Consider the following 20,700-nt stretch of genomic DNA (forward strand, 5'->3'; position numbering starts at 1 on the left):
TAAATAAATCTTAAAAAAAAAAAAAAAGAAAGAAAGAAAAGAAAAGAAAAAGAAAGAAATGACAGCTGAGCTGAGCCCTTCCAGCCCAGGTCTTCTCCTCCCCCCAGGCCTTCTCTCCCCCCAGTTCAGCTGCAGGCCTGAGATGGGACTCCTGCCCCACCCTAAGCCACTTCTCAGCCTGGCCCAGGCAGGGGTACACCCTCCCTCCCCTTCCCTCCCACCCTGTGCCCCAACCCCAAGGCCTCTGATCTTGGAAGGAAGACAGAGGAGCTTCTGTGGCCCAGTGCAAGGATGAAGACCAGGGCCAGGAGAAACTCAAGGGCTGCAAGCTTGATTTCCTCAGTCCCCACCATGCATTAGGCAAGACATCCACTTTCCAGTTCTCACAGCAAGTCCGTGACCAGTTGTGACCCCTGTGTCCCATGTCCCATGTTATGACCCCCGTGTGCTGTGTGCAGATTAGACAGTGGTCAAGTGGACCTCAGCCCAGGTCCATGTGACGTGTGCCCTGCCCCCACCCCTGGGGCCCCCTGCTCCCAACGCCACAGGCACTCAGTTGGATTCCACGAACTTTTATTAAAACATGGGAGCCAGAGCAAGGTCAGACCTGGAGACCAAAACTGGTCAGGGGGTTCTGGCTAGGCCTGGATGGTAAATCCCAGGGCCTGCGCCATGAAGGAACAGAAATCCTGGAACACGCTCCAGACGGTCTCCACCGCGCAGCAGAGGGCCCGCATGCCAGCAGCCACGGCGCGCCGTAACCACGCCAGCAGGGCCCACCACTTCTGCAGCAGGTAGCCCAGCAGCCTCTGAAAAAACCTCAAGACCCTGTCAGAGAAGGACTCCCTGGGATTCCAGCTCTCGAAGTCCTGGTCTTCAAGGGAAATGACAGGCGACCTCCTGAGCCTGGACCGCAATTCCTGCCGCACCTCGGGAAGTAACGGAGAGGAGTCCTGCCGGGACGAGGTTGGGGGGCCCGTCAGGTCCTGGCCGGCGCTGAGGCCTCCCCAACTTTACGAAGCCCGTGGACGGAAGCTGCCCACTTCCTGCCAACAGCCCCCCGCATCCGCTCAGCGGGGCTGGGTCCTTACCTGGCAGCACCAAGATTCAGACAGACAGAACCGGCGGGGAAGGGAAGCAAGGAGGCCACGATGGGCGCCTCACGCACCTGACTGTCGTTCTGGTAGTTCAGGTCCACGGTGTTGAGCAAGACCTCGTTGAAGCCGTCCTGGGGAGACCGGGGTGCGGAGGCTACGGACCTGCTCCTGCTGGTTGCTCTCTGCAGCCGGGAGCCCAGACCCGGGGCCCAGACTCCCGGACGCGGCCATGCATCTCCCCACCCTGGGGAACCAGCTTCGGGGAGGGGCGGTGCCCAGACTCACCTCCAGCTCCTGTAGCACTAACCACTCCTGGTGGGGAAAAATCACGTGTTCAAAATCCTCCCAGCCCCTCCCTCGCTCAGTCTTATCCCCAAGCCCCCGGCTGTTACTTGCCAGGCTCGCCAAGGCTCCCATAGCTGGGTCCTGCCCAGGGGCCTGGGGACCAGCTGTCTGGTCTCCCAGCGCTGTCATCTGAATGCCCAATGACTCAGACGCCTTCCTAAGCCTCCAGGGGGGCCTCCGCATTCCTCACCTGTGTACACACCGGCCACACAGGTGTGAACCGAGAGATGAGCGTATTGCAGGGGTCTGTCCAGTGGAGGGTATGAGCAAACCTGTGGTAGTACCTTCCTCTTCCTCCTCGCCACTATCATCGTGAAATCAACTACCCAAGCCAGAGTGCAGAGAGCAGGGGAGTGGGGGACACAGTGACCCACCTGGTCCTCTCCTTCTGGTTCAGTCTGATGACGATCACAGTAATTGTCCACCAACCGGTGCTGCGAGCAGAGGAGAGGCAGAGGTGGAAAAGACATGCCTGATCCTCCCCCTCGCCGCCCCTGGGGTCGGGACATTCCTAGTTCCTTGCAGCAGATCCCAGATACCCCCCACACCCCACTCCCCCAACCATGCATGGAGAAGCGGTTCTTACCAGCTCAAGTCGTAATCCCTCATTCAGGTCTTTGTCTGGCTGTGGAGGTAACAGTGATATTCAGGCTCATATGACCTTGCCACCCCCCCACCACATGCACACATTTGCACACCCGCACACGTGTGCACACGTAGAAACATTGCTCCACAGGGTGCAGGGTCCACTGTGTTTCCAAAGCCCTGAGCTCTCCATCCCGGCTGACAGTTGGCCAAGTGAAGGACTGGCAGCAGCCGGTCCTCTCTGAGGTGGTGACAGAAAGGCAGGGGCACCTGCAGACCCATCTCCCCTGCCCAGACTCTTGGCTTGACCCACAGAAGTGCAAGGCACCCCAGAGTCTCCCTCACGAGTCTACCTGAGGGCCAGATCTGGTTTCCAGGGCATACAGGTCTACTGGGATTGGTGCTTCCTCTGGCCCTCTCCAGCTGCCACACACACATGTGGGGTCTACCTCCTAGAATAACCCCTTTGTCCCACAACACACACTGTTCCCCAGGACCCCTGACACACACAAAGACACAGACACAGAACTGCTCCCCGTAATCTACCCCCAGACAGGAAATCTGGCCACACAACCAGGACCTGCTCTGTAAAGTGAGTAATTCAGGGATGGCTCAGTGGGTTAAGCATCTGCCTTCAGCCCAGGTCCTAACCCGGAAATCCTGGGGTCAGCAGGGAGCCTGATTCTCTCTCTGCCTCTGCCTGCCACTTCCCCTGCTTGTATGCTCTTTCTCTCTCTCTCTGACAAATAAATAAAATCTTTAAAAAAAATTAATACAGGGGCGCCTGGGTGGCTCAGTGGGTTAAACCCTCTGCCTTCGGCTCAGGTCATGATCCCAGGGTCCTGGGATCGAGCCCCACATCGGGCTCTCTGCTCAGCGGTGAGCCTGCTTCTCCCTCCCTCTCTCTGTCTGTCTCTCTGCCTACTTGTTATCTCTGTCTGTCAAATAAATAAAATTTAAAAAAAAAATTTAAAAAAATTAAAAAAAAATAATACAGTGAATGACTTAGAGCAAAAGGAGACTGTAAAGCCATTTGTCAACAAATTATTCAGAATTTCAGGAAAGTGATGGCAGAGCACTTGACCCAGCAAGCTAAGGGTCATTATGAGACTGGGGCCCTGTTGAGTGGCTCAGACCCCCTGCTTCGCCAGGGGACTCCCCCACTGGCCCAGGAGAATGGGACAGAGCCAGGTGCATGTGGAGGGATCCAGAGGTCCGGGGCCAGTGCAGGTGGGAGAAGGGGGACCCACAGCGTGGATATAGTATCCAGGCACCCCCCCACTCCCCCCACTCATTCTCACTCACCTTGGAGAAGCCCATGGTTATTCAGGTCTCCAGGGGCTGTGACCTGGTGAGAGAGGAACAAGTGTATGCAAGTCTTCAGAGAAGCAGCCTCCCCACCACCCCCATGGAAAGTCCCTTTGGCTGCAGCTCCCTCCCCAGGCCTCCATGGAGACATCGGAGACATCACCTTCTCACAGATTCTCCCAGCTGAGGTTTCCGATTCTGAGAAAGAGCTGCTCTTTTAAGAGGGAGGAGGGAGGAGGGAGGAGGGAGGAGGGAGGAAATTGGAGCCTGTCCTAAAGGCAGGATGTGAGGCTGTGTGTGTGTGTGTGTGTGTGTGTGTGTGTGTGTGTGTGTTTGACACAGAGACAGAAGCAAATGACAGGCAGGGAGACCCAAGGGCCTGAGAGGGGGTGGGTGGGCACAGCTCTAGCCTAGACCCCTCCACACCCTGAGCTAGGGCAGGAATCTCAGAGCCTGGAAACAGGCCCCTTCCTCAATCTCATCAGTCTGGGATGAGGGAGGGGCAGTGGGAAAGTCCAGACTTGGGAAAGCACAGGGAGATGTTCTCTGAGCTCTGGAAAATGAAGTCATCCAGTTGGGGGGGTCAAGGTCCTGAGGAATGCTGGCCAGGTCACATGGAGTGGAGTGGATCCCAGCACCAAAGTCCAGAGAAGGTTCCAAGAACCTCCCGGCCCAGGTGTAGCAGGACCTGCCGGACCCCTGGGGTGGGCCCACCAGGCAGGGCACCCGAACAGACTGGCCCATGGGACCCTGCAGGGATGGCTGGAGCTGATGCCCAGCTGCCAGGGGGCAGGGTGATGCCCTCAGGGGAGGCTGAGCGTGGCTTGCTGTCGGCCTAGGCCCGGATGACCAGGTGATCCTGAGCTTTCCTGGGGCCGAGGGATGTCAGGGTCCTGCTGCCCTCAGGCACCTGAGTGTGGCGGGGCAGAGGGGGGACATCCCAGGCGCCAGGCAGTCCTCACGGGACTCCCTCCCAGCTCTCCCGCAACCCTGCTCTGGGGCCAAAGCCCCTCCCAGTTCAGCACAGCCTCTGTCCTTCCCCTGTATGGGCGCCCAGAGCTCACACAAAAAAGTACTTGAGCCAGGGGTGCTTAAACTGCAGAAACGTATCATCTCCCACTTCTGCCACCCTGCCAGGACTGGCTCAAAAACCACCATCTGCAGCCATTTTGTGTTTCATTGCGGTCTGTGCCATTTTCTTTATGGTTTCAGTGAGAAAGAATTCACATACAATTCACCCATCCAAATGTAGGATTTTCATCACCTCAAGGAGAAATCCCATACCCCTTAGCCAGAACCCCCAGGTCCCAAAACCCCACCCCCACCAGTCCCAGGCAACCCCTCTTCTGTCTGCAGATTGCCCCCGTTCTGGACATTTCATATAAATGGAGTCACATGGAAATGGTCACATTATGTGACCTTTGTGTCCAGCTCCCTGCACGTAGCACAGGGTTTTCAATCCATGTTGGCGGCGACATGTATGAGAACTTCATTCCTGGGATGCTTGGGGGGCTCAGTCGGTTAAGCCTCTGCCTTCTGCTCGGGTCATGATCCCAGGGTCGTGGGATCAAGTCCCACATTAGGCTCCCTGATTAGTGGGAAGCCTGCTTCTCCCTCTCCCTCAGCTGCACTCACGTTCTCTCTCTCTCAAACAAACAAATAAAATCTTACAAAAAAAGAAAAGAACTTCACTCCTTTTTACGGCTGAATAATATTCCATCGCAGGAGTCTGCCACCTTACATAGCTGTTCCCCTGCGGATGGGACATTCGGATTGTTTCTACCTTTTGGCCATTATGAATCCTGTCTCCGTGAGCACGTGTGTGCAGATTTCTGTAGACAGGGTTTTCCTTCTCTTGGGTAGACACCTAGGAGAGGAACAGCTGACTCATGGTAACTGTTTCAAAGTTACTGCACCGTTTTGTATCCCAGCAGCAGCAGGAGAGGGTTCCAGTCCCTCCAGCACTTACTATAATGTTGTTTTGAGTTTAGTCACCGCAGCGGGTGTGAAATAGCCCCCGGTGTGGTCTGCGGTTGCTTTCCCCTTAGGACGAGTGACCTAGAGCAGCTCTCAGGTGCTTGTTGACCACTGGGCATCTTCCTTGGAGGAGTGTCTATTCTGATTCTCAGCCCCTTTTTAAACGGGGTTGTTACCCTTCTTGTAATGACATTGTAAGAGTATGTTATATATTCCCGATACAAGTCTCTTTTCACATATGTTCTTTGCAAATGCGGTCTACCATTTTGTGGGTGGTCTTTTCATTCCTTATGGTGTCCTTTGAAGCACAGATGGGACCACGCCATTAAAAAATAAATAAAACTAATAATTTGACGTGGCATTTTCCTGAAGTATACTAAATACATTTTTAAAAACTAGAGAAGTTTCCACGGAGCAATGATAGCACAGATTTCACCTTGGACGCTGATCCTCTGAGCTCCCCTGGCCGACTTTTGGGTTCCCCTCTCTGCTTTCTTCTCCCACTCATTCCCTCTCCATCTGCCGCCCCACTGCCCATCAACTCTGAACCCCACCTTCGTCTACAAAACAGAGTGAGATTCAGGTCTATCAAGCTCTTGTGGCCAAACTCATGCCAGGTCCCTCTGTGCTCAGAAGCAAAGAAGGGCTTTCATTTTCTTTGTCCTCCTGTATGGGGCTTGTAAGATTTTAAAATACAAGTTTCCTCCTCCACCTCTTTTGAAAGGATCCTGACAGAGGCCCGGATTTCTGGATTTCCGGCAGCTTAGGATCCAGGTCATGGACTGGTTGAAGACCTCTGGTTGTTGCCTTCCTACTGGTCGGCCTGTTGCAGCCCACGACCCCCCCTCCCCCCCACTGACTGACAGGCAGGCAACCTCACTGCATTCTGGGATTTCCACCCTCAGTCCCCACCCCAGGCAGCCCTGTGGGCTAGAGGGCATCCCAAGAATGGTGCCTAAGTACCCCCACCCATAGACCAGGGCCATCAATCTGACTCTCTGGGAATGTCAAGAGCTTGGCCCCTAGGAGGGAGAACATGGCAGAGACACAGGAAAACCACAGGACAGGGTTCCCAGCTGCTGTCCCAGTTCCCTTGCCCACCCCCAAGCTTACTCAAATGCAGACTTTTGCTCTCACCCCCATTCAGGATGAGGGTGTGAGGTCTGCAAGTTTGTTTTTGTTCGTTTCATTTGTTTTTTGAGGTCTGTGTTTTTAAGTTCCCCCGGTGATTTTGATGTGCAATATTCCAGAAGTATAGTTCCAGAGGCACTGATTTAGACCCTGAATTCTGTAGGTTTTTTTTGTTTTTGTTTTGAAGTCTGCATTTTTAAGTTCCCCAGGTGATTCTGATGTAGAATATTCTAGAAGTATAGCTCCAGAGGCACTGATTTAGATCCTGAATTCTGCGGGGAGTCCTGCGAGGGTGAGTGAGGTGGCCCACCCACTTATCACCCAGAGGTGCTGAGGAAGCAGTGTCCTGGACTGAGGGGAGCTAAATCCACACCGCACAGAGCTGAGGAGAATCCCAGATTCTCCTTGAGGGAAGCGGCAGACACTCTGGTGTGGAGGCACGGAGAGGATTTGTAGGGCTAGGAGGGTGTTCTGTTGAGCTGGGTACAGAGTGGTGACCAGAAAGCTGGTGCATGGGGTCTACGTTGTGGAGGGTCGCCTGGGTGGCCACTGATGTCACCCAAAACACACCTACGTGTGCTCAGGGGTAGTTTCAGGGCTGGGTCTGGGGTCTCCAACCCTGTGGCATTGACCAGTGTCTTGGAAGCGGGACAGAGTGGGACATTCCTGGGAAACTCCGAGCAGCGGGTGGAGACAGAGGCAGGGGTTCAGTTTCCCAGTCAGGCCGTTCCTCCAAAGCCCGAACAGCCCAGAGCTGCTCCTAAGAGCCGCTGTGGTCCTGAAGGGGGTGGTTAAGGCGTCCCTCCGCGGCGGCTGCGCTCTAAGAAATACCAGCTATTCCGGGAAAAGGAGCGTCCGGCGGGAGGAGGGCGCACTGGTACCCCCGCAACCACGCGGGTGGGGCAAGGGAGGCGACGCCGTGCACCTGACCTGCCCAGTCTAAGCGCCAGCTCTTTCTCCACAGTCTCCAAGGCTTAGCTCCACCCACATGCTCCCATCTGCGTCCCTGCAGAGTCCCGCCCCTGGGAAGAGAGGATGTACCTCCGCAGCGACTCAGGACCACCCCCCTAAACACAGACCCGCGGTGGGAGACCCGTCCCCCTTAAGGGGAGGCGACGCCCCCCACCAGCAGGGCCAGAAGGGACAGCAGGAAGGACAGCGACGGCCTCCCTGAAGCCTCATTGATTTCGCAAGAACAATCGCAGGTCCCCGGTTCCAGGGTCGCCCTGGGGGGCCGGGGGGAATGTGGACGGGCGCTGGGGGCCGGGCAGTCCAACCACTTGGGGCCCATGGGCTGGGGGGAGTCAGGATCGGCCTTGACGCTGCCCTTGGGAAAACGCCAGTAGTGGGCGCCCTTGAAGAAGTAGGTGTCACCTGCGCGGGAGAGAGGAGACACTTCGGGGGCCGGTCCACGCTGCTTCTCCCACCGCGCCGCGTCTCTTCCGAGAGCTCCCCGAACCCCCCAGGAGGACCCCTCTTTCCGTGCCCAGGGCCTCCAGCCCCTCCCAGCACCCTCTCCCACCTGCGTTGCTGACGCTGACATCGTCCGGGGCGTGAGGAGCCCCTTCCCAAAGACTCAGGTCGCGCGGGTAGCCGGGGTCTGGGCGCGCCGCCGCCTCGTCGTAGCGCCAGTAGCGCCCGCCCCGGATCAGGTAGGTCTTCCCGTTCAGCGGCCACGAGAACACCGCGTCCACCTCCTCTCCCGCCGGCAGCCCCAGCTCGGTGAGCGGCCGCGGGGCGCCCTCCAGCTGCCGGTCTTGGAACACCCAGAACTGGGGGCCTGCGGGGCGGGGCGGGGGAGGGCCGCGCAGGTGAGCAGGTGCGCCCCCGCCCCCACTCCGCGCGCGCGGGCCCCAGCGCTGTCCCGGCCCCTACTCACCGCTGAACAGCAGGATGCGGCCGTCGGGATGCCTGGCATAGGCGGCCTGGATGACCTTCACCTCCGCGGGCAGCCCCTCCCAGAAGCGATGGAGCCGCGCGGGCCGGGGGGATACCAGCTGGCCCGAGGGCTGCAGGCGCCAGAACCAGGGGCCTGTGGTGGGAAAGGGGCGGGCGTGGGGGCATGAGAGGGCAACAGATCTCCCTCCCGGCGCATGGCTCGGGTAGAGTGGCCTTGTTTTGTGGTTTTAGCCCTTAAAGTGCTGCATCCTGGGGGAATAAACCCAACTCTGTGGGGTCGGGAGATCCGGAGTAACTGACTCACCTTTGAAGAAGAATATCTCACCGCGGATGTTAGCAATGGCATCGAAATTGCCGTCACAACGGTCGGGGACGGGAAGAGAGGGGCTAGGGAGGAAAGGAGAGGTGAGCAGAGAGGGCCGGGGCTCCTGGTCTCTTGGCTTAACTGTTAGGACAGTCCTATGGGCTAGGGACGCTCACCACGCCCATCTCACCAAGGACCACCCTGAGGTTAGGGACTTTACCCTGGGTCGTGCAGCTGGAGGGGACTCACCTGTCCGGGGGCAGGGCAGGGGGCGGGGGAGCAGGGGCCAGGGGTTTCCTTGTGGGCTTATCGTAGGGGGTTTCGGGCACCTTCCCTGTGGAGAGAGAGTCAGCAAGGCCTGAGTTTCCTGCACTGCTGCAGCGGAGGCCGGGGACAGAGCACCCCTCTCCCGCCCCCATACCGTAGAGCTGCTGCAGGCCTTCGCGGTCGTCCTGGGACAGGCGGTACTTGTGGGGTTCGCCAACCGGGCCCTGGTAGAAGGGCCTCATAATCGAGTTGGGTGCTGAGGAGTGGCCCAGGCCCAGAGCGTGGCCAAACTCATGGACAGCCACAGCGAACAGGTCAGTCCCCTCGCCATCTGGGGAAGGAGGGAACATGGACTAGACCTGTGCCCCTCCTCCACACCAGGAAGGGAGGCAGCCTGGAAGCCCCTGGAGTGGGGCCTGCTGGCAGAGGGGAGCAACCAGGAGATCCTCCAGAGATGGCTGTCCCCAGACCCTTCCTCGAGCCATTTTGTCCTTCTTGTGTGTGTTTACTTATTTGGTAGATTTTTTTTTTTAGTGGCCTTATTTGGCAGTTCTGGAAACTTGGGGAGCGGGCTGAAGAGACCCATGGAAGAGGTTAGGGAAGGGGCAGGAGGAGACAGTCTGGACAGAGGAAGCCAGCCCCCAGGCAGGGAAGCCTGTCCATAAGGAACACTCTGGGGGAAACAGGAACATAGGGATGCATTTCTCTCTCTCCCAGAAGGCCCAGTCCCTGGAGTTTCCCTCCTCTAGGCTTGTCTGTGGTCAGAACTCCCCTCCCATGGTCCCCTCAGCCTCTGTCCCCAAGACCTTCACCCCGCTCCCACCCCCTCAGTCCTCTGTCACCCTCCCCCATCTCCCCTTTCCCACAGCCTCCACCCTTCTCCTGCCTCCCCAGGGTCCTGGCTGCCTTCCTGCCTCTGCAGACCATCCACCTCCTCAGGCAGGCACTCTCAGACCACAGCCTGCTGGCCCTGGCGGCCAGCCTTGTACCCAGCCTCTCTGACCACAGCCTCTTCCTTGGGGACCAGCCTGGGTGCCAGGATGAGCCTCTTCACGCTCTCAGTTGCTGGCCGAATCCCAGCTCCTCATTGATCCGCGGGCCAGCTTCTTCTCCCGCCGCTGAGAGGCCAAGAGACCACAACAGCAAGATGGCAAGAGAGGCAAGCAGCCGCCCAAGGAGGCCCGATGTCCACAGATGCTGATCGACTGCATGCAAATCTCTAACTTGGGCCAGTGCTGCTGAAAGTGGGTTTATTGGAAGGGACCTGGTGATCTGAAAAGCAAATTTCTCTCAACCCCTAAGGGCTGCTGGATGAGAGTATAAGAAAGAAATGGGTGAGCAAGTCTTAAGAAGAGTAGTGAGTACGTGCCCACATTTTCCTCTCATAAAACCTCTTCTTCCTGTCCTCATTTGATGGGTGGGAAACTGAGGCACAGGGAGGTCGAGTCCAATGATGGTATAGCCAAGTCCTCTGCCTACACCGTCCTGCCTTTCAGCAGTGACTTCAGATGGTCTGGGTCAAACTGCACAGGTACTGAAGAATTTTGTTGGCTGTGGTTTTCTTATTGCCCTGGAGCCTTTTTCTGAGAAACTGGAGGAAGTTTGGTGTCCACATCAAGTACATGTCCTTCTTCCCTCACCTCACCCCTCCTACCCCTGCTCTGCCTCTCCTCTGGCCACACCCTTCCTTGTACCTTCTCCTGCTTTGCAGTTGGGGGAAGACACACCACTGCAGCCCCAGCCATGAGATCCCAGGTGGCCTTTCTTCGGGGTCCTTGACACCTCCGCTCAGCTCTGCTCTAGACCTCATCGGACAGCTCCTCTGTGCTCTCCATTAGCCTGAATGCCAGGCACATGGCCCCTCAGGCTGCACCCCAGCTCTGGCTCCCAACTCTTAGGTGACAAATGCTGACAAATGTGTTTCCTATTTCATCAAGACAGGCCAGCCGATGTAATCTGTAACTTCCTGTGTGCCTGGGCAGACAGCTCCACCTCCCCCACACTCACCTCCTGCCCTGCCCTGCACTATGCAAGGACCTTGCTTCACTTACCTCCAAAAAGGACAAGAACAATGCCCCACCCATCCCTCCATCCATCCCTGCATCCATGTGTCTATCCATCCATCCATCCTTCCATTCATGCATGCATCCATCCATCCACCTGTCCATCCATCCATCCACCTGTCCATCCATCCAGCAATCTATCCATTCATCCATCCACTTGTCCATCCATCCATCCATCCACTTGTCCATCCATCCAGTAATCTCTCCATCCATCCATCCACCTGTCCATCCATCCAGCAATCTATCCATCCAACCATCCACTTGTCCATCCATCCATCCATCCCTCACCTGTCCATCCATCCATCCATCCACTTGTCCATCCATCCATCCATCAATCTATCCATCCATCCATCACCTGTCCATCCATCCATCCATCCATCCACTTGTCCATCCATCCATCCATCAATCTATCCATCCATCCATCCATCCTCCTGTCCATCCATCCATCCACTTGTCCATCCATCCAGCAATCTATCCATCCATCCATCCATCCATCCATCCATCCTCCTGTCCATCCATCCATCCATCCATCCACTTGTCCATCCATCCAGCAATCTATCCATCCATCCATCCACTTGTCCATCCATCCATCCATCCATCCACTGTACATCCATCCATCCATCAATCTATCATCCATCAATCCATCCATCCATCCATCCATCCATCCACTTGTCCATCCATCCAGCAATCTATCCATCCATCCATCCACTTGTCCATCCATCCATCCATCCAGTCATCCATCCATCCATCCATCCATTCATCCACCTGTCCATCCATCTATCCACTTGTCCATCCATCCAGTAATCTATCCATCCATCCATCCATCCATCCATCCATCCATTTGTCCATCCATCCATCAATCTATCCATCCATCAATCCATCCATCCATCCATCCATCCATCCACTTGTCTATCCATCCATCAATCTATCCATGCATGAATCTATTCATCCATTCCCCATCTCTTTCTTTCTTTTGGCTCACCCAACATCACAAAGTGCTCAAGTCTCCCTCATCCTAAGCCACCCCAGTACCTATCTGCCCACCTCACCCACCTGACCTTCCCTAGCAAGTTCTGTGGTCAGTGGTCTAAACTCAGTTTTCACTTCCTCAGCCCCTCTCACGCCTCATTTCACGCTGGTCAGGACTTCTCCCCCACCTGCCAAGTCTGTAGGCACCAAGGTCACTTTGTCCTTAGATGATCAAATCCAGGCCCATGTAACATACTGGCCTGGTTGCTGCCCTGCCTACTGCTGCCTGAGTCCCTCGTCACTCTCATTCCTGGTCACCTGTGGACCTGTTCTTTCTCCATTTCCCTTGGTTCCTCCTCTCCTCTCCTCCCCTTCACTGTGGGGCTCTCCACAGCTCTGTGCTTGACCTTCACATCCTACACTCCCCTCCCAGAACCTTACGAACCTCTGAATGCCACCAGGCCAGCTCATAGCAGCCGGCCACGAGTGGAGTGTTACTGTGTGCGGGGCTCGTGGTGACAGCTATAGGGGAATTACAAGCCCACCTGCCAGCAGGTACTATTATAACCCCCATTTCTCAGATGATGAAACTGAGCCCTGACCAGAGTTCGCTTCTAGCCAGTGTGCTTAAAGGCTGCGTTACACAACCTCACTTCTGTGGATGCTATGGGCACCTCGTCCAAGTCAGAGCCTGTGTGTCCCTCTCCCGGATGTCCCCCACCCCAGAAAATAGCTCTCCCTCCTGGCCAGCCTCCCTGCCACGGCTTACAGCCAACGGCGGCTTGTGGAGTGACTAGAAGACCTGGAACCCTGACCTCCAGGCGGGACCAGCAATGTGGGTCGGGCTCTTCTCAGCTGAGACCACATCCTGACTTAGCTGCTTTCCCTAGCCCGCTTTTATTTCCCTTTCCTTCGAGAACATACCCTGAGAAACTGCTTGCACAAGAACTTTCATCTTGAGCTGCACTAATGGAGAACCTGACCCAAGTCTGAGAAGTCCCAGTTCTAGAGCGAGACACTTGACCATGAAAGCATCGCCCACATTGAACGGCCCACAAGGGCAGCCAACGCGCAGCCAACCTGAACTCCCCTCTGCCTTCCGAGAGCCTGTCCTTCCACCTCCAGGGGCCCCTGAACCATCACCACTTCCTCCCACCCCCTCTGCCCCCAGGGTTCAGTTAGACCCCACTCTTTGCCCATCCCGACTCAACTGTCCTCTGACTCCTATCACCATCTTTTCTGGACCCTGCAGCCAGTGGCGTTTCCAGAATGCCCGACCTTCCATGGCCCCCAATCCCTTCCTCCATCCTCCCCATTCTGTCCCTGTGCTTCCAAGGCCCTCTGTGTTATGAGACACACCATCCATCTGTTCTCTACAGCCTGCCTCCCAACACTATATTTCAAACTCCCAGCCCCAGATGGCCCCCTGTGCCCCTCCCCCTGATGACCTGGACTCAGCGAGCTCACTGACTTGCTCTTTTCTCTGTGTCCTCCCCGTAGCCCCCCCATACCCTGGGGGAACAGGACCTCATGTGCTAGTTGGCCTTCAGTATACATATGTGGGATGAACAAAGTCACCGCTTCTAGGAAGTCCTGTCAGTCAAAGGCTTTGGGTAGGCCTCTCTTCTGAGCACCGGAGGCTAGAGGACTTCCTCTGCTAGGATTCCCCCAAGTTGCATCAGAGTGTGTAGCAACTGCCGGTTACTATTCTGACTCAGCTGCTGGAAGGAGCTGTTTTCACCTCTTTAAGTCCATAGCTCAGGGCTGGGATGCCTGAGAGGCCTTGGTGATGGGTAATTTTCTGTGTCAACTTAGTCAGACTAGGGTGCCCAGTGGTTTAGTCAAACACCAGTGTAGATGCTGTTGTATAGGTTATTTTGTAGATGTGATTAACATCTACAATCAGTGGACTCTAAGTAAAGCAGATTGTGGGCCATGGTGGGTGGGCCTCGTCTAAGCAGTTGAAGGCCCTAAGACCAAAACCAGAGATTTCCCAGAGAGAAAGGAATTCTGCCTCCAGATTGCAACACAGAAATCAAACCTGGGCTTCCAGCCACCTGCTTGCTCTGCAGATATCAGACCCAGGACTGCAGCACCAACTCTCACTTGAATTCCCAGTCTTGTGTGCCTGTCCTACAGATTTTGGGTTTGCTGGCCTCCACAATGCCGTGAGCCAATTCCTTGAAATAAATCACTGTGCACTCACACACACGCCACCTACTGGTTCTGTTTCTCTGGAGAAGCCCAACCGCTACAGTCTCCATCAATATATGTGATTGAAACCGAATTCTTAAAGACAGACCTGGGGAGAGCATGTCTCAGAATAGGGAGATCATACCTTTTGAGCCGTAAGTCCAGGTCTCCTCATCATCAAAATGAGTGTCCCCAGAGATGGGATGCTCCCCGGGGAAGAAGGCGTGGGCGAGGGTACCTCCCTGCCCGTCGAAGGGATAACTGTCCTGGTGATATGCCCGGGCGAAGTCGATGAGGATGTCGGGTTCTGTTGGGTCCTGAGAAACCAGCTCCTGGAATCTGAGGCCTGACTCAATGCCCCAGGTGCTCAGGGCATGGTGCATGAGGGTCCGCACTGTCTCCGCGGTCAGTGCTGAGCTCTGGGGGAAAGAGCGAACCCTGGGGAGACAGAAGGCAGCTATTCCACGCCAGGCCCAGCAGGCAGGCGGGCGGGGTGTGTCCCGGGACCTACCTCCACGTTAGGGTTCGCTTCTCCCACTTGCTGCTGCTCAGAGCGTATCGGCGCCGGCGCCGGCGGCGCCTGACCAGCTCGGCCACCCCCAGCACATCGGGCAGGGAGCAGCGGGGCCTCTGCATGGTGGCCATCGTCACGCGGTCTGGGAGAAAGGGTTTGGGGGGAAGGGGATCAGCAGTAGGACAACCTGCTCTACCCCGTTGTCTACCTGTAGCTACCAGCTAACTTCCTACGCGGACACACTGAGGCTTAGAGACGTTAAACAACTTGACCCAGGAGGCCCTGCGGCTTGGATGTGAACACGGGCTCTCCAGGTCTGGTAGCCAACTCGGGTCAAATTAGGACTCTGCTCTTCAGGGCGGTATCACCCTCTTAACTGAGCCCTGGACGGACTGGCTGCCTCCATGTGGTGATCAGATCTGGGATCTGGGGTTCCTGCTTCCCTGGGCCCCGGTGCCTGGACTCTGGAGAAAGGAGCCCCAGGGTTGCATGCGGATTCCTCTCATAGAGGCCGGAGCCCCTTGGAACATTGCTCGTCCATACCTCACACTGTAGGTCCCTAGTCCTCACCACATCCTAAAGTCCAAAGCCCCCAGGTTTTGGGGTGTCCAGTATCCCAGATTAGATATGCCTGGAATCCCCTTTCCTAGCTCAGCTCTCTTCCCAGCTGTCCCCCCATCTTCAAATGAAGATCAAACCTCACCTCATTGGTATCCAGTGGACAGGACAGAGAAAGGTCCTACCTCCCTTGTAGATAGCCAGCATCCCCCAAGTTCTCTCTTCCCCGCTCAGTGCTACCTCCAAAATATGTACCCTGGATTCAATTGCCTCCTTCCTGGTCTCCACTCCCACCCTCCAGTCTCCATAAGCAAGCAGAGGAAGCTTCAACTGTAAAGCCAATCCAATGGCCTCCCTCCTTCAAACCCTCCAGTGGTTTATCATGCTTGTAATCAATCCCAAACACCTTTTAACCATCGCCACCCACCCCATTCCCAGTCAGGTTCTTGTTTAACTTTTTAATCCTCTTCTCCTCACAGGTACACCAGCTTGAGCCTACCACAGGGTCTTTGCACTTCCCCAGGACACTCTTCTCCCACATTTTCCCATGGCTGGCTCCTCCTACTTGCATCTTATGAGTTCTTTATGTCATGTGAGCTCCTCTCAACCCATGACACCTTCCAGAGTGATCTGCCCTGACTAGCATTTTATCTTCTTCAAAACACAAATAACTGAAATTATCTCGCATATGTCTGTTCACGAACTGTGTGTGTGAGTCCCATGAGAGTAGGGACCTTTTCTGCTTTGTTCATCACTGCACCAGCAGAGCCTAAAATGGCCTTACACGTAAGAGATTCTTAGCAAATACTTATTGAAAAAGGAATGCCTGAGAATCTTATGGGTTTGGCTCCAAGACCAGCGTTTTGCAGATCTTGTGATTCAGGTGCATGCTGAGGTTTAGCTACTGCTGGCTAATGGTCAGGCTGGGTGCAGAGGCAGGGCTGCGGAGGGTTGGGGAAGGGTGGGGGTCTACCTACCCAGGATGCCTGTCTCAGGTAGGCCAGCAAACCTCTGCATGACCTTGATAGCATCCCTCAGCTTTGCAGGGCTCTGCAGCTGGGCTTGGGCAGGGTGGGGTGGTGGCAGATAGCCATAGCGGGTCAGCCAGTCCTAGACCAAAGGAGGGAACAGGTGAAGCGGGATGAGTGGGAGAGACACCCCCTTTCTACCACCATTCTGGAAGCCGCCCCCCCCCTTGCCCCACATCCGGGCATGCGGAGCACAGGGGGGCCCAGGGGTCCCCAGGTGACCGCCTTTTGTCTATCTCAAAGCCCAAGCTCTCCAGACCTGGCTTGTGTCCGGACCCAACAGTCCTGTCCTCCACCTCCCCAGATCTTCAACAGATCTTCAAATCCCAGCCCCCGAAAAAATGGGGCCAAGAATCTGGGTTCCCCAGACCCCATCCCCAGTCACTCTTTGGCAACTGAATCAGCCCCCAGCCTCATCCAGACCCCACTCCCACCCCGCAGATCCTAGGAGCGCGAAGACCCCCGCACTCACCACTCCCAGGCTCACGTCCTGCGCGGAGGGCTCCGGGGCGCTCACCGGCGACGGCGGCAGCAGCGGGAGCAGCAGCGCCAGGAGGCGGAGCATGCCCGCGGGGCTCGAGGGGGTCTGCCCAGGGCCGCTCTGGGGACCTACGGGAGGGGGTCTGGGGCCCGGAGAGGCTTGGGAACCCCGCGCGAGGTAGGAGGGGTGGGCTGGAGCTCCGGGGGCCGCGCTGCGCGCCTGGGATCCTGAGAGGCACCACGCGGGGTACCTGGAGACGTCCCGCGGGGGTACCAGGTGGGCGGGGTGGCCGCGGGTCCCGGGAGGGTGGAGAAGGCGCGGGAGGGGACGGAGGTGCAGGCTCCGGGTGCGCCGCGGCGGCCTCTGAGTCCCCGGCCGGCTACGCAGGACCCCGCGCTGCGCGGGCGGCCCCTCCCTCCAGGCGGGGCAGGGCGGCCGCAGCCGTTGAGCGGTGGCTACCGGGCGAGGCCAGTGGCCCAGCCTTCAGATGCCCAGCGAGCAGGCGGGAGCCGGCTTCTGGGACCGCGGGCGGCGCCGGTGAGGGGCGGCGAGGAACCCCCGCCGAGCGCCCCCAGCCTCCCGTCCCCGGCCGCGCCCGCGCCCGCAAGTTTCTCTTCCCAGAACCCGGCTCCCCCGGGACTCTCCGCCGCACGGCTCGTTTCTGCTTTCTGCACTGCAAGCAGCCGGGCGGGTGAGGGGAGGCTCCGGGGCTCTCCTCCCCACGCCGCCCCTGCCGGAGACCCCGAGGCCGGCCGCGGGAGGCTGGGACGTTTCCACTCTCGGCGGGGTCCAGGGCCGCCTCCCCGCCTGGCTCCGCTGGCTCACCGGCGTGTCCGCTGCGGCTGCCGGGGCGCGGCGCCTTCACTCCCCGAGCCCCGTGGGTTGCGCGGGGTCTCTGCGTCCGCGGGCCGGGGTCCGGGCCTCCCGGAGACGGCGCCCCCTCCCGCTGGTGTTAGCCGTGCAAGAGCCGGTGCCCCGCGCGCAGAGTCTGGAGCTGCAGCCCAGGGCCAGACGCGCAGCGCGGAGGAGGTGGTGAATGGGAGCGGATCCGACAGAGACCTGGGGACCCGCAGAGCCACGCCTCACCCCCGCCGGGGAAGCCCAGAGCTACAAGGCGGTGCCGCAGGAGACGGATGGGGAGGAATGGGGGGGTGGGTGGGGAGGGGACTTCCCGGCGAGGGGCGAAGGGCGTGCGAGTCCCACCGCTCTGTCTCTGCAGCAGGGCAGCGATGGGCGCCCTGTGGCTTAGATAAAATAAATAACGAGCAGGATGAGCGAGCTCCAGATACAAGATAAAACACAGAAATCCTGTATGCGTCCCCGCCAGCTGCGCTAACAAACCACCGCGGACCGGGTGCCGGAAACAACACGAATTTATTTCTGGACGCTGGACGGCCAAGACCCAGGTGCCGGCAAGGTCGGATCTTCCGGCCAGTTTAGTCCCTCCGCTGGGCTTGCAGGTGGCTGCCCGGGCTCGTGCTCACCTGGTCTTCCCTCTGCGCCCGGCAGCCCTGGCCCACATCTCCTCTCACCGTTAAGGGCACAGTCAGGCCACCCTCACGGCCTCGTTTTTCCTTCGTCGCCTCTGGAAAGGCCAAGGCCCTGCCTCTCAGAACAGTCACAGGCTGAGGTCCTAGGGATGAGGACCTCAACACCAGGGCTGGGGGGTGTGGGGTGAGAACACAGCACAATTTGGTCAATCCCAAATGCAACAAAAGCCTACACTTCCCCTTCCCAGCTTCTCCTTGACCCTCCAACTCCTACCCCACTCAGGAGGCTTCTGACACCAATTGTGTGTTGGGTTTTCCCCAAAGTAAAACATTATTTGGGACAGGGGCTGAGTGATTCCTGTTCCTGTGGTGCTGGGAGGGTGCCACCCTCCAGCACCAAGATGTTACTACCCAGAAACCTTCCAAAGCCCAAACTTTGGAGAGTTTTATGGAGGCTTGTCTCATAGGCAGGCTCAACTAATAATTCCATCTCTGGTCCCTCTTCCCTCCCTGGGTGATGAGAGATGGGGCTGAAATTTCCAGGTGCCCTCCGGGACTCACCTCCTTAGAATAAGACACTACCATCTCCCAGGAGATTCCAAGGGATTTAGGAGCCCAGTGCCGGGAACTGGGGTCAAAGAGCAAATGTTAGAACAGAAGATGCTTTTAGGCTTCCACCTTTTAGGAAATTACAGGAGATTTAAGACCTCTGTGCTAAGACCCATATATGTATTTTCTTCTGTTATTTCTCTCTCTCTCTCTCTCTCTGTCACACACACACACACCCCTAGCCTCTGGCCACACGACCCCTTGCAGCAAAATGGTAGTATAGCACATTACTAGTATCCCATCCAGTTCTTGGGAACCATTCCGGTCCATCATTCTCTTGCATGAAAACATCTCTCAGGGTGAGGCCAGTCATCAGGTTTGAAGCCCTTTCCTCGATCTGGTCAGGGTGCAGAAGCAGGAGTGATCTCAGCACATGCATGGTTTCGCTTTGCCCTTGTGGACATCCAGTATAATTGAGCTAAGACGACAACAGCATCTCTTGCTCAGAGCCTCTTTGGAGGAATTCATGGGACACTGGATTTCCCTTATGACATAACTCATTTAGTCATTACTTTATATCCCCATCCATGCCCCCCACCCCATTTTAGACAACCAATGCTTTAATTGCCTCTCCCAATTCTCTACCAAACCAGTCTCCGAGAAGGATATCTCTCTGCCCACTGTGGGACATTACAGGCTGGCAATGGTGGTCCTTGGTCTGAAGAAATGTTGGTCTCCGTTCTGGTTAGTTTCTGGCTCTCTGAGCACATCCATCCACCTCTGGCTTAGCAAAGCCAGGTCCAGAGTCGGTGTCTCTTCCTGTGGGGACCCATCTGCCACCTCCAGAATGACCACGGGCATCCCCATGACAATGTGTCATCACGTTCTGTAGTTCTGTAGTCTCTGTCCCTTCAGCAGGCAGAGGAACAGTTCCTACTGCCATCTCCCACCCTAGAAGGCATGGGGGGAGTGAGTGTCGATTCGGCGCCCAGGGCCCTCCACATTCACTCATTCTGTGGACCCGGGTGGCCACATTAGGTGAGCACATGGGGATATCTGATTATGGATTCCAGTTACCTTCCAAACCTGGAAGGGGGCTCTTCTGACGGGCTTCAACATGCCCTACTTTCTTTAATGCAAATTCCCACAGTGATTTCCATGGGACCGAGCCTCAACTGCGCACCTCTGTAGTCGGCCAGGTTACCACTGTCCTCCTGGCTGTGTGTCAGTAGAAACCAGAACATAAGGACTTTTTACCCCTGCTCAAGTATTCCTTCACAGCTGGAAAAACAGCCCGCAACTCAGCCCACCGGACTGACTTGTTCATACCTTTCTTGATCAGAGTGGCCGTCTTCTGAACAGGATGTTGTCTGTCTGCTCCCTTCAGAATGGCCATCCACAGAAAGCAAGCGGCTCCTTGTTGGTCAACGGAGAGCTGTTTGCCAGGTACAGTCCCAAGGACAACAGAATCCCACTGCTCCTTCTGTAGTTCTGGACTCAGCCCTGGAAAGAGGCTTCCATGCTCAGAGCATTCCCCAGGCAGCACGGTCCCATGTAAACCACTTTCATTTTCTCAGGGCACGCTGCTGGGCACTGCCGTCCCGAGAGTGTCTCTCTAACAGTACCCAAGACAACACGGGTGTAACAGGTGCCAAGAACATTTTTTTAAAGTTTTTAAAAATTATTATTTATTATTTGACAGACAGAGATCACAAGTAGGCAGAGATATAGACAGGAAAGCAGGCTTCCCTGCTGAGCAGAGAGCCCCATGCGGGACTCGATCCTAGGACCCTGGGACTATGACCTGAGCCGAAAGCAGAGGCTTAACCCACTGAGCCACCCAGGCGCCCCGCCAAGATCATTTTAAGTCCTTCCCTCACCAGGGTAACTTCACTCTATGTCGGGAGCAAGGTAGTAAATACCCATTACATGGAGGATTCTG

General features: G+C 56.7%; 2 protein-coding genes and 1 long non-coding RNA gene across 6 annotated transcripts; all 3 read right to left on the bottom strand.

Annotated features, from left to right (window-relative positions):
• Nucleotides 1-556: 556 nt before the first annotated feature.
• IL32 (interleukin 32) lies at nt 557-3,901 on the bottom strand. Of its 3 annotated transcripts, XM_082713395.1 has the most exons (7): nt 3,499-3,901; nt 3,333-3,375; nt 2,029-2,067; nt 1,817-1,876; nt 1,383-1,409; nt 1,169-1,228; nt 557-953 (listed from the first exon to the last, which is right to left on the bottom strand). In XM_082713395.1, exons 2-7 carry the CDS (start codon nt 3,345-3,347, stop codon nt 639-641), a joined length of 516 nt encoding a protein of 171 aa, XP_082569521.1. In that variant the 5' UTR covers nt 3,348-3,375; nt 3,499-3,901; the 3' UTR covers nt 557-638. The 3 variants fall into 3 exon arrangements, with proteins under 3 accessions (XP_082569521.1, XP_082569522.1, XP_082569523.1); XM_082713396.1 differs by lacking the exon at nt 1,383-1,409; XM_082713397.1 differs by lacking the exons at nt 1,383-1,409; nt 3,333-3,375; nt 3,499-3,901 and having other exon boundaries at nt 1,807-1,876.
• A 601-nt stretch (nt 3,902-4,502) lies between these two features.
• MMP25 (matrix metallopeptidase 25) lies at nt 4,503-18,012 on the bottom strand. Of its 2 annotated transcripts, XM_082713318.1 has the most exons (10): nt 16,711-18,012; nt 16,188-16,320; nt 14,650-14,794; nt 14,284-14,576; nt 9,068-9,244; nt 8,896-8,980; nt 8,647-8,729; nt 8,323-8,475; nt 7,966-8,223; nt 4,503-7,817 (listed from the first exon to the last, which is right to left on the bottom strand). In XM_082713318.1, exons 1-10 carry the CDS (start codon nt 16,801-16,803, stop codon nt 7,546-7,548), a joined length of 1,692 nt encoding a protein of 563 aa, XP_082569444.1. In that variant the 5' UTR covers nt 16,804-18,012; the 3' UTR covers nt 4,503-7,545. The 2 variants fall into 2 exon arrangements, with proteins under 2 accessions (XP_082569444.1, XP_082569445.1); XM_082713319.1 differs by lacking the exon at nt 16,188-16,320 and having other exon boundaries at nt 16,711-17,670.
• A 1,396-nt stretch (nt 18,013-19,408) lies between these two features.
• On the bottom strand, nt 19,409-20,365 carry LOC309854358. The gene is made up of 3 exons (XR_014306182.1): nt 20,088-20,365; nt 19,836-19,976; nt 19,409-19,709 (listed from the first exon to the last, which is right to left on the bottom strand). It is a non-coding gene; the product is annotated as an uncharacterized lncRNA (long non-coding RNA).
• Between the last annotated feature and the right edge of the window lie 335 nt (nt 20,366-20,700).

This window comes from Mustela nivalis (genome assembly GCF_964662115.1).
Source record: "Mustela nivalis genome assembly, chromosome: 19".
Taxonomy (NCBI): Eukaryota; Metazoa; Chordata; class Mammalia; order Carnivora; family Mustelidae; genus Mustela; species Mustela nivalis.

Coding starts and splice junctions, on each gene's coding strand:
- IL32 (XM_082713395.1), bottom strand. Junction 1,410..1,816: donor AACCAGAAGGAGAGGACCAG/GTGGGTCACTGT, acceptor TTTCCCCACCAG/GAGTGGTTAGTGCTACAGGA. Junction 954..1,168: donor ACTACCAGAACGACAGTCAG/GTGCGTGAGGCG, acceptor TCGTCCCGGCAG/GACTCCTCTCCGTTACTTCC.
- MMP25 (XM_082713318.1), bottom strand. CDS start 16,803: ATGCTCCGCCTCCTGGCGCTGCTGCTCCCGCTGCTGCCGCCGTCGCCG. Junction 16,321..16,710: donor AGGACGTGAGCCTGGGAGTG/GTGAGTGCGGGG, acceptor CCTTTGGTCTAG/GACTGGCTGACCCGCTATGG. Junction 9,245..14,283: donor CTGGACTTACGGCTCAAAAG/GTATGATCTCCC, acceptor CTCCTTCCCCAG/ATGGCGAGGGGACTGACCTG.